The sequence below is a fragment of the Panthera pardus genome, unplaced genomic scaffold, assembly GCF_024362965.1.
Source record: "Panthera pardus isolate Hobbes unplaced genomic scaffold, ASM2436296v1 HiC_scaffold_2, whole genome shotgun sequence".
NCBI lineage: Eukaryota > Metazoa > Chordata > Mammalia > Carnivora > Felidae > Panthera > Panthera pardus.
In genome coordinates, this window is record NW_026526765.1 from 122,323,887 (window position 1) to 122,336,956 (window position 13,070).

Genomic DNA, 13,070 nt, shown 5'->3' on the forward strand with positions numbered 1-13,070 from the left:
AATAGTCCAGGGGTCAAAAAAAAAAATCAAAAGAACATTAAAAAGTATTTTGAACTGAATAGATTTTAAAACTCAAGTATCTTGCCCATCTTTGTTGGTTGGTTTCTCTTTATATTATTGAGCCATATATACTTTGTGTTTAAATTACTCCTATTAGTAGCTTCTAAGGTAGAAGTTTAGATCACTGACTTAAATCCTTGTTTTTTTCAACAATATAAGCATTTAAATCTATAACTTTTCCTCTACAGCTTTATTAGTAGTACATAGATATCAATATTTCCATTTTTACATCTTGGAATATCTTCTAATTTCCCTTGTGATATTTTCTTTTTTTTTTTTTCTTTTTTAATATATGAAATTTACTGTCAAATTGGTTTCCATACAACACCCAGTGCTAAGCAAATTATTTTAAAACACAGTAATTCCCCTATATGTCCCCAGTAAGATACACTCCAAGTGGAGGGGAGAGGAGAGAAGAGCTGAAAAACCAAAAAATATCAGTTTTCAGAAATCATGTTGGTGGTAGTGTTGGTTTGTACTCTGAAATAGTTCTGTGGATATTATGGTAAAATCAAATGAGCAATCCTTTGGTGAGGAGTGAAATTTTGGCACGGTTGAAAGAAACCAAAGATCGAAGATTGTTGAGGTTAAGTAAAAACTCTATGGTTCTGAACTGCAAGCACTGACATGAACTGTTTAAGAGTTCAATTTATCCGTAAGAAAAATAAATATTTCCTAACTCTGACAAACCAAAAAGTCCTAGAGACAATGACAGACCAAACAGAAACAGTCTCTAGCTTACAGTGTGGTCTCTGCTACATACTATTTCCTACAAAATGGAATTAGGGCTTCTTAGAAAAATGAGTGGTACCAAGACTAGGGCAGAATCTGTACTGAGATGTGTCTGAAATACCTCGCCATAGCAGAAAGCAAGGAAACTATCAGAGACTATATAGCGAGGTCACATCAAAAGGATTTAGGACCTAACCTTACTGACCAAAATTTATCAAATGGTCTCACCTTTCCACAGTTTTTGCTTCTAAAAGAATAAGGACTGTGATGCAGTACAATCCATCATATATGTTTAAACTCGAAAGTTCAAATGATGTTCAAATAAAAAACAAAAAACCACTTCATTGGTCACCACGGAAGGATGCTAGGGGATCACCTCATTATTTTGGAAACTGGTAAATAAAAGGGGAAAAGATTAAACTGCTGTTTTCATATGATTTATACCTAAGGGTAACCATATAGGTGATGAAGGGAAGTTTCTCTTTATGGACATATTCCAGCTATTAAACAAGTAAGGAATGAAAGAAGTGAGAACATCACCACTTTGTAACTCCTAACGAATTAATGGATATAAGCAGTGATCATTTATGGCTAACAATATCACAAAAAGAGATAATCACACATTTACTACCGTCTGAACAAAGTATACAAATACTACCTATGAAGTAGTCTAGTAAAACAAACAAACATGTCATACCCAAATTTTTTCTAGATCTAACTACTACTTTGAAGGAAACCCAAGAGACAGAAAAACAAGTAAAATAAAATCATGGAGATACAATTAGCAAAACCCATACTGTGGGAAGCCTAAAGGATTAACATTCCATTTCTTCAATCAAAACTTGCAAGGAAATAGAAAGATGGAAGAGAAGTCTGGAAGGGGAGCCCATAGACAAAAGAGACTTAAGAGACATACTGATCAACAGTTGTATAAATCTTACTTGAATCTTAATTCAAAAAAGCCATTAAACATACACACTCACATTTGTAAGAAAAATGTGAAACTGCTTAGACATTTAATGATACTAAGGAATTATTATTTAAAAATTTTAGGTAGGGGGTGCCTGGGTGGAGCTCAGTCGGTTAAGCTCTGGTCATGATCTCACCATCCTGGGAGGGAGCCAAGCTGGTGTCAGAGTCTGCATTGACAGCATAGAGGATACTTAGGATTCTTTCTCTCCCTTTCTCTCTGGCCCTCTGCTGCTTGTGTACATATTCTGTCTCTCTCTTAAAATAAATAAACTTAAAATAAAAATGAAAATAAAAATGTTTCTGTAAGTATATATGGTGACAGATGTTAACTAGACTTAGTGTGGTAATCGTTTCACAATATATACAAATATCAACTCATTCGGTTGTATACCTGAAACTAATGTTATATATCAGTTATAGCTCAATAAAAAACAATTTTATAAAAATAAATGGGGGATATGGAGAAAGTATAGATGAAATGAGACGGGCCATAAATTAAAAATTGGTAAAGCTGGGTGATAGGTTCTAAGGGTTCATTATACTATTTTCTGTGTTTGAAAAAATGCCATAACAAAAAAGTTCTTAAAAAAAAAAAAAGGTTCTTGAATTTTTTAAAATGGTATAGGCAATGTATTAAAATATCTGTTGGGTGTTTTTTTAGTGCTACGCTCTAAAAAGAACTTCATGTAAGTTAAGCACACTCTAATCTGGAAAAATAATTTTTTTAAATAGTGATCATATAAAAAATTGATTCTCAAACCCTGAGATAGTTCTGGAAACTACATACTTCAAATTACCATAAGTAGCTAAATATGAGACTCCATGGTGGTACAATAGAAAAAACAATGTCAGGAGTTCTAAGTTTAAATATTGTCTGTCACTTATTAGGTTAGTTACCTTAGGGTAACATGATTGTGCACTGTTTCCATATCCATAAGAATGTGTTTAATATTTCTTACTATACCAGGACCAATGGTAATTAATAGCGATCCCATGAGAACTGAGCAGAATGTCTGGTGTTCAATAACTTCTTACTAAACATTTATGCCTTCTTTTAAAAGCCTCTCAAAACAGCAAGACTTTACTTAGAGGGACATGGGAAGACTATAGAAAGGTAACCACTGGTAAGAACTCCTGCAGGGGACACAGACAGTTACTGAAAATGATGGAGGTATAATGACTGATTAATGCATACAATAACTTCACTGATTAATAACATTTGAGTGCAAGAAGAGTTCAGCTTTTAGGTATGATTGGTTTGTACTTTTGGTCCAAATCTAAACAATCATCTGACCCATTAACAACGCTAAGAAATTATTTCAGTAATAATTCAAAAAAAATTGCAGCTGAGCTATAATGAAATTAATGTTAACAGTGAAAGGATGAATAAAGTAATAGGGATGAATAAAATTTTGCTATATATTTTATTTTCCTTTACATATTAATATCTTTAATATTCTTTAATATATCAAGTTTTAAAGAATATATCAGACATGGATAAAAAAGAAAAATTTTCTAAAGAATATATAAAGGTATATATCTATCTGTATCAATTTTTTTTCTGGTATATTCTTATTTTGCTCTATAAACTACAAATATTTTGTTCAAAACTACTTATCTCTTACTAATGCTCAACAATGTATAAAGCACAAATTTTTATTTATTTTTTATTAAAAAAATTTATTTAAAGTTTATTCATTTTTGAGAGAGAGAGAGAGAGAGAGAGAGAGAGAAAGAGGCAGACACAGAACTTGAAGGAGGCTCCAGGCTTCACGTTGTCAGCACAGAGCCCAAGGCGGAGCTCGAACCCATGGACCCCGAGATTATGACCTGAGCCAAAGTCAGATGCTCAACCGACCGAGCCACCCAGGCACCCCTAACCACAAATTATTTTAAAACTAAGTACTTCTGCCAAAAATTAAATTCCCACTAGTTCTTTTTTTTCTTTTAAGAAGACTTAGAAATGTCAAGAAATCAATAGGCTTAAAAGTATCAAATTATAGGGGTGCCTAGGTAGCTCAGTCAGTTCCCGACTTCAGCTCAGGTCATGATCTCGAGGTCTGTGAGTTTGGGCTCTGTGCTGACAGCCTGGAGCCTGCTTCAGATTCTCTATCTCCCTCTCTCTCTGCCCCTCCCCCGCTCATGCTCTGCCTCTCTGTCTCTCAAAAATAAATAAAAACATTTAAAAAAAATTTTTTTTAAGTAGCAAATTATAGTCAGTCACTTAAACATCTGACTTTAGCTCAGGTCATGATCTCAGGGTTCATGAGTTTGAGCCCAGCATCATGCTCTCTGCTATCAGCACAGAGCCTGCTTCGGATCCTCTGTCCTCCTCTCTGCCTCACCCTTACTTGGGCGCATGTGCACACACTCTCCGTGTCTTTCAAAAATAAACATATTTTTAAAAAAGTATCAAATTATAACCTCTTATAATGTCATCTCCACCTCCTCTTACCAACAGAGACTCAGAGAAACTAACTTCTCCCTTGCAGAAAGAAGCCTCAAACCATTCAATGGAAGCCTATGGTCACTAAATAAACATTAATAACATTAAGAAAACGTTTTTAAAATGACATTTTGGGGGCACCTGGGTGGCTTAGTCGGTTAAGCATCTGACTTCAGCTCAGGTCATGATCTTGCAATTCCTGAGGTCAAGCTCTATGTTAGGCTCTACACTGACAGCTCAGAGCCTGGAGCTTGCTTCAGATTCTTTGTCTCCCTCTCTCTGCTCCTCCCTTCCCCCTCTCAAAAATAAATAAACATTGGGGCACCTGGGTGGCTCAGTCGGTTAAGCTTCCGACTTCAGCTCAGGTCACAATCTCACGGTCTGCGAGTTTGAGCCCCGTGTCAGGCTCTGGGCTGATGGCTCAGAGCCTGGAGCCTGCTTCCAATTCTGTATCTCCCTCTCTCTCTGCCCCTCCCCATTCATGCTCTGTCTCTCTCTGTCTCAAAAATAAATAAACATTTAAAAAAAATAATAATAAATAAATAAACATTAAAAATGCCTTTTTTCAAGGCACCTAGGTGGCTCAGTCAGTTATGCGTCTGACTACTGGTTTCGGCTCAGGTCATGATCTCTCAGTTCTTGAGAATGAGCCCGGTGTCGGGCTCTGTGCTGACAGTGCAAATCTTCCTTGGGATTCCTTCTCTCCTCTCTCTGCCCCTCCTCCCATTTGTGCTCGCTTTCTCTCTCTCTCTCTCTCTCGCTTTCTCAAGATAAACAAACTTTAAAAATAATAATAATAATAAAAATGACATTTCAGAGGTTTAGGAGCCCAAGAAGAGCAATTCAATTGTGGAGCTGGCTTTCACCTTTTGTAGATATAAAACAGTAAGTTTCATTGATAAAGTTACAAAAGCTATATAAAAAGCCTTTTTTTAAAAGGCACTTTTAAAGCCACATACCGGCAGCCAGTAAATATTTAACCAACTCGAGGTGTCCCTCCTGTGAAGCTTCCATCAGAGGTGTGGAGCAGCCAAGTTCTATATCAGCCCCGGCCTTAATCAAGAAGTCTGCAACTTCAGAAAATCCTCCACAGCAAGCCAAAGTCAGAGCAGTTTCTTGGGTTTCTTCCGTCTGGGCATTTATATTTGCTCCTGAGAAAAGCATAAAAGTTTGTAAAACTAGCAGCAAAAGACTTATAATAAAGATATTGCTCTAGGGGCGCCTGGGTGGCTCAGTCGTTAAGCGGCCGACTTCGGCTCAGGTCATGATCTCGAGGTCCGTGAGTTTGAGCCCCGCGTCGGGCTCTGTGCTGACAGCTCGGAGCCTGGAGCCTGTTTCTGATTCTGTGTCTCCCTCTCTCTGACCCTCCCCTGTTCATGCTCTGTCTCTCCCTGTCTCAAAAATAAATAAAACGTTAAAAAAAAATTTTTTTAAAGATATTGCTCTAAACAGCATTAATGATCTCTCCCAGCTTCTGGGATTCCTTTCAGGGCATGGAAAATTTACTTTATCATCAATGCAAAAAAATATGTTAATAGTAGTAAACTTGACTGATGACACAAAACATCCAAAGGAAATAGATCCTTTAATTAAAGAAATAAAACTACTTTACCTTGTGCTAAGAGTAGTGCCACCATCTCTTCGTGTCCTTCCCGAGCAGCTTCCATCAAGGGAGTGTATCCTTCATCATTAACCTCTTCAAGATTTGCTCCCCTTTCAATAAGTAGAGCTGCCAACTCAACGTGTCCTCCACAGGCAGCTAGCGTCAACGGAGACTCGAATGAATCTGCAGGCATGTTCACTTGAGCACCACTATCCAAAAGCAAACGTGCTACCTCAACATGTCCATCCTGCAGATTTTCAGAAGTAAAACAAGAAGAAACGTTTTTTGTTTGTTTGTTATTTTGAGATTTTAAAATTGGAAGAACAGAAGAGATTGAGAAAAGTCAGAAAGGAAGAAAAGGAGATGCACCTTAGATACATATATACTATTATTCCCAGCTGAGAAGTGAGCTGACTTTATCAAAAAATCCATTAAAATTACTTCACCTTACTTTTGAGCAAGCCCAAATATTGAAAAGAATCAGACTTGTGACATATATTTACAATTCTAAGTAATTTCAAATTTCCACATTCATTGAAGTTCAAAAAACTGTTAAATCCATAGTCAAGAGTAATACTACCTCAAACAATTATTGTTTATACAACTGCCAGGTAAAATATACCTATACCCTCAAACCTAGGTGTCATGTTGAAGCATAGAAACTTTGTTAGATCTGTTTAAAAAACAAAGACTTGGCAAAAAAATAACAATAAATTCTATGAAGTCATTACCACTAGGGATTATGTCACCAAGGAAAACGCCTGTGGTCTGATAGTAACCTATAATTTGCCTCAGCACTAGCTTGTTACAATGAGGCAAAGAATTTTACAAAGATAAAAAAATCAGTATCAATTCACTTGTAAGTAATATTACCATGGGTCCATCTGCACAGACAGTACCGCAATTAATAAGTCACTCTCATGGAGGGTATTCATTCTACCCCTCTATCACCATAAATATCCTTCTTTAGTTTCAAATTCTTTACTTCAAAATTTTATGTAGGCCTTAATTCTTATTGTGCCATATAAAGTCAAATGCTGTGTTGTTCTGTATTTCAAAAATGACCAAAATATTGCTAATGAAAGGCAAAGACTGAGTATAAAAACAAGGTTTTATAAGGTTAGGCAATTCTTTTATTAAAGAATTAATTAAAGAAACCTTAATTAGGTGTGCCTGAGTGGCTCAGTCAGTTAAGCATCCGACTTCGGCTCAGGTCATGATCACACGGTTTGGGAGTTCGAGCCCCATGTCAGGCTCTGGGCTGACAGCTCAGAGCCTGGAGCCTACTTCGGATTCTGTGTCTCCCTCTGTCTGCCCCTCCACTGCTTGCACTCTGGCTCTCTCATTGTCTCAAAAGTAAATAAACATTTAAAAAAATTTGTAAAATAATAAAAAATAAAAAATAAAGAAACCTTATTAAATGTTAGATTTCAGTATCCAACAAAAATTTCATTATATTCAACTAAATGACTAGCCCAGCTTTAACCACTGTTGACACGATGTCAAAAACAAATAACTTGGCATTAAAATTTCAGTTCTACTAAAACAAAAATAAAACTAAAATTCTATCTTTACTATTAAACACTAACCCTTCAAATATATGTAAAATCATACACGTGCGCACACACACACACACACACACATATTTTTTTAATATGAAATTTATTGTCAAATTGGTTTCCATACAACACCCAGTGCTCATCCCAACAGGTGCCCTCCTCAGTGCCCATCACCCACTATATATATATATTTTTAAGGTAGGCTCCATGTCCTGCACAGAGCCCAACCAATGCTGGGATCAAATTCACTACTTTGATATCAGAATCTGAGCTGAGATCAAGAGTCAGACACTTAACTGACTAGGCCAACCAGGTGCCCCTAAAATAAAATGTATTTTAACCAAATTACTGCATTAAGTTATTTGGCATTTGAAATACATTTCTAATTTAAAAGAAAAAAGAATTTATGAGTATTCACAGATCAGGGAACTACTGTTGTGCATAGCTCCTCTAGCGCCTAATAGTTTTATGTGAATTTACTTCAATTTCTTCATTGACTCTGCTACTCTGCTGCCATATCTTGAGTACATATATTAAGAGAAAAATTACACTAAGCACTTTTTGCTTTAATAAACAATATTTATTTGCCAAAGGAAAATATAAGAAGTAAAAACAGAATAATCCAATCTCAAAGGTCTAATATCATTATTAGAATTTTTTTAAATTGTAAGACTTTAGGGGCGCCTGGGTGGCTCAGTCGGTTGAATGGCCAACTTCAGCTCAGGTCATGATCTCGCAGTCCGTGAGTTCGAGCCCCGTGTCAGGCTCTGTGCTGACAGCTCGGAGCCTGGAGCCTGCTTTGGATTCTGTGTCTCCCTCTCTCTAGCCCTCCCCCGTTTGTGCTCTGTCTTTCAAAAATGAATAAATGTTTAAAAAATTTAAAAAAACATAAGACTTATAGTCTTAACCATAGATCTGTAGCTGGTAATGCACTCACTCTCCTATAATAAACATCTGTAAAAATTGGGCAAAAGAGATAAAGCAACTGGAGGCATGAACTACACCCAGCCTAAGGCTAGGCACTAATAAAAGGCAGCGCATAAGTTGAACCCTACATTCACTACAGCTTTCTCTCTTTAGGCATCTCCCAAACCATGGTCTAAGGAAACTGAAAGCTAAACAAAGAGTGAAGATCTCTTTCAGCAAAGAAAACAAAGATGAGAATACAAGGCAGCCAAAACAGTTAGGACCTGGGGAGATGGGCAGGATACCTGAGGAAAAACAATACAGAGAAGAAGTCTCAAAAATCTATACAAAATTATCTTCAGAAACTTGGGCAACTCCTGAGTTGAACACACTGAGGATGATACTCCAGAATGCCTAGTAGAGATTGGGTGCTGAAAGGTTGGAGACTTTGGGAGTTCAGACTCAGGCAGAATAGAAAGATCTTGGTGAATATACAGGATATCATTTGAGATGGTAGAGATCCATACTAAGGAGTACCCAAAGATCAAGGAGGAAGGAACCAGGAATTTAAGAGAAAAGATGAATTAGGGGCACCTGGGTGGCTGAGTTGGTTAAGTGTCCGACTTCAGCCAGGTCATGATCTCGCAGTTCACTAGTTCAAAGCCCCACATTGGGCTCTCTGATGTCAGCACAGAACTTGCTTTGGGTCCTCTGTCCCCCTCTCTCTGCCCCTCCCCTGCTTGCATATGCCCCCCCCCCAAAGATAAACGTTAAAAAAAAAAGAGTAAAGATGAATTTAAGCCTCAATATGATTACAGTGATCCATTGGTAATTTAACTGCCTGCTAGAACAAAATTTAACAGTTTAAAAAGAATGACAGGATAGGGGTACTTGGGTGTCTCAGTCGGTTGAGCATCAAACTCATGGTTTCGGCTCAGGTCGTGATCTCATGGGTTTGTGAGATTGAGACCCACATCAGTCTCCATGCTAAGTGCAGAGCCTGCTTGAGATTTTCTCTCTCTCTCTCTTTCTGCCCCTCCCCGGCTTGCATGTGCACACGTGCAGTCTCTCAACATAAATTAACTCAAAAATATTGTTTTTTTTTAAAAGACAGGATAATCGGGGTGCCTGGGTGGCTCAGTCGGTTGGGCGGCCAACTTCGGCTCAGGTCATGATCTTGCGGTCTGTGAGTTCGAGCCCCGCGTCGGGCTCTGTGCTGACAGCTCAGAGCCTGAAGCCTGTTTCAGATTCTGTGTCTCCCTCTCTCTGACCCTCCCCCGTTCATGCTCTGTCTCTCTCTGTCTCAAAAATAAGTAAACGTTAAAAAAAAAATAAAAAAAAAAAAAGGATAATCAAGATCCTTGAAAAGGAATAATCCACAGCATATGACTTACAGCTAAAAATACTAGACATATTAAAAGGCAAGAAAATATAATTGTCAAGATATAAAATAAACAGTAAAAATAGACCTAGAAGCAAATCAAATATAGATGATTTTTAAAAAGGGGCAATTAATGATATATTAAAGAAAATAAAGGGGAGAAAATGAATAAAAAATAAATTGCAGGGGTGCCTGGATGACTCAGTTGGTTAAGTGTCCGGCTCTTGATTTCGGCTCAGGTCATGATCTCACACTTTTGTGAGTTTGAGCCCCACGTCAGGATCTGTGTTGGCAGCAGAAGCCTGCTTGGGATTCTCTCTCTCTTGCTCTCTCTCTGCCCCTTCCCCACTTGTGCTGTCTCTCTCAAAATAAACTTTAAAAAAAATAATAAATTTCAACAAAGAATCAGAATACAAGAACACCACATCAATAATAATATTATATTTTTAAGTAAGCTTTATATCCAGCACGGAGCTCAACGCAGGGCTTGTACCCATGACCTTGAGATCAAGACCTGAGCTGAGATCATGAGTCTGACACTTAACCAACTGAGCCACCCAGGTGACCCTCATTAAATGTAAATGGTCTAAACAAACCAATTAAAATACTAAGACTGACAGAGTGGATTACAAAACATGACCTAAAAATACACTGTCTGCAAAAAAAATCACTTCAGCATAACAATATAGGCATATCAAACATATCAAAGATTGAAAGGAAAGGGCAAAAACATTTATCAATGGAAAACAAGAGTAGCTATAATAATATCAGGAGCCATATTAACAAAGAAGACCTCAGAACAAAGATTACCAGAGAAAAACTTCACATAATGATCAAAATGTCAATCATGAAAAAGACATAGCAATTCTGAAAATGTGTATGTACCAAACAACAGAGCTCCAGCATGTGAAAAAAAAGAACCAACTAAACAAAGCACACAAATCCATAAGTACAAGTACAGATGAAGATTATAACACACCTCTCTCAACAATTGTTTGAAAAACTAGACACAAAATCAGAAAAAAATGTAGAATTCTACCACCAATCAATAGGATCTAATTGACATTTATACAACACTCTACCCCTAACCAGCAAAATAAACACTGTCCTCAAATGCACAGGGAATATATGTCCACATCTTTGCTATAAAGCAAACTTCAAAAATTTTAAAAAACTAAAATAATATAGAATGTACTTTCTGATCACAATGGAACCAAACTAGAAATCAGTAACAGAAAGATAACAGGAAAATCTTCAGATGTTTGGAAACTAAATACACATCAAAATAACCTATGAGTCACAGAGTAAGTCTCAAATGGAATAAAAAAAAAAAAATACATGTAACTGAATGAAAACAAAATACAACATATTAAAATTTATAAGACACAGCTAAAGTAGTGCTGAGAGGGAAACTTATACCTCAAAGTGCATAAAATTAGAAGAGCAGAAAAAAACCCATCATAACCTAAGCTCACATTTTATTTATTTATTTTTATATTTATTTTTTCTTAATATATGAAATTTATTGTCAAATTGGTTTCCATACAACACCCAGTGCTCATCCCAAAAGGTGCCCTGTTCAATGCCTATCACCTACCCTTCCCTCCCTCCCACCCCCCCATCAACCTTCAGTTTGTTCTCAGTTTTTAAGAGTCTCCTATGCTTTGGCTCTCTCCCACTCTAACCTCATTTTTTTCCCCCCTTCCCCTCCCCCATGGGTTTCTGTTAAGTTTCTCAGGATCCACATAACAGTGAAAACATATGGTATCTGTCTTTTTCTGTATGGCTTATTTCACTTAGCATCACACTCTCCAGTTCCAGCCACGTAGCTACAAAGGGCCATATTTCATTCTTTCTCATTGCCACGTAGTACTCCATTGTGTATATAAACCAAAATTTCTTTATCCATTCATCAGTTGATGGACATTGAGGCTTTTTCCACAATTTGGCTATTGTTGAGAGTGCTGCTATAAACATTGGGGTACAAGTGCCCCTATGCATCAGTACTCCTGTATCCCTTGGGTAAATTCCTAGCAGTGCTACTGCTGGGTCATAGGGTAGGTCTATTTTTAATTTTCTGAGGAACCTCCACACTGTTTTCCAGAGTGGCTGCACCAATTTGCATTCCCACTGACAGTGGAAGAGGGTTCCCGTTTCTCCACATCCTCTCCAGCATCTATAGTCTCCTGATTTGTTCATTTTGGCTGCTCTGACTGGCGTGAGGTGATATCTGAGTGTGGTTTTGATTTGTATTTCCCTGATGAGGAGTGACGTTGAGCATCTTTTCATGCGCCTGTTGGCCATCCGGATGTCTTCTTTAGAGAAGTGTCTAATCATGTTTTCTGCCCATTTCTTCACTGGATTATTTGTTTTTTGGGTGTGGAGTTTGGTGAGCTCTTTATAGATTTTGAATACTAGCCCTTTGTCCGATATGTCATTTGCCAATATCTTTTCCCATTCCGTTGGTTGCCTTTTAGTTTTGTTGATTGTTTCCTTTGCTGTGCAGAAGCTTTTTATTTTGATGAGGTCTCAGTAGTTCATTTTTGCTTTTGTTTCCCTTGCCTCTGGAGACGTGGTGAGTAAGAAGTTGCTGTGGCCAAGATCAAAGAGGTTTTTGCCTGCTTTCTCCTCGAGGATTTTGATGGTCTTACAGTGAGGTCTTTCATCCATTTTCAGTTTATTCTTGTGTATGGTGTAAGAAAGTGGTCCAGCTTAATTCTTCTGCATGTCACTGTCCAGTTTTCTCAGCACCACTTGCTGAAGAGACTGTTTTTATTCCATTGGATATTCTTTCCTGCTTTGTCAAAGATTAGTTGGCCATACATTTGTGGGTCCATTTCTGGGTTCTCTATTCTGTTCCATTGATCTGAGTGTCTGTTCTTGTGCCAGTACTATACTGTCTTGATGATTACAGCTTTGTAGTATAGCTTGAAGTCTGGGATTGTGATGCCTCCTGGTTTGGTTTTCTTTTTCAAGATTGCTTTGGCTATTCGGGGTCTTTTCTAGTTCGAAACAAATTTTAGGATTATTTGTTCTAGCTCTGTGAAGAATGCTGGTGCTATTTTGATAGAATTGCATTGAATATGTAGATTGCTTTGGGTAGTATCGGCATTTTAACAACATTTGTTCTTCCTATCCAGGAACATGGAATCTTTTTCCATTTTTTTGTGTCTTCTTCAATTTCTTTCATAAGCTTTCTATAGTTTTCAGCATATAGATTTTTCACCTCTTTGGTTAGATTTATTCCTAGGTATTTTATGGTTTTTTGTGCAACTGTAAATGGGATTGATTCCTTGATTTCTCCTTCTGTTGCTTCGTTGTTGGTGTATAGGAATACAACTGATTTATGTGGGTTGATTTTATATCCTGCAACTTTGCTGAATTCATGAATCAATTCTAGCAGTTTTTTGG

At 37.3% G+C, this 13,070-nt stretch overlaps 1 protein-coding gene across 4 annotated transcripts in view; it reads right to left on the reverse strand.

Annotated features, from left to right (window-relative positions):
- ANKHD1 (ankyrin repeat and KH domain containing 1) overlaps positions 1-13,070 on the reverse strand; it is a 131,451-nt gene that overhangs the window by 69,379 nt on the left and 49,002 nt on the right. For all 4 annotated transcript variants that reach the window (XM_019424381.2, XM_019424382.2, XM_019424380.2 and 1 more), the window contains exons 8-9: positions 5,823-6,060; positions 5,170-5,361 (exon numbers count right to left, since the gene is read on the reverse strand). In XM_019424381.2, the coding sequence (XP_019279926.2) occupies positions 5,170-5,361; positions 5,823-6,060 (430 nt within the window). The remainder of the gene's footprint in view (positions 1-5,169; positions 5,362-5,822; positions 6,061-13,070) is intronic.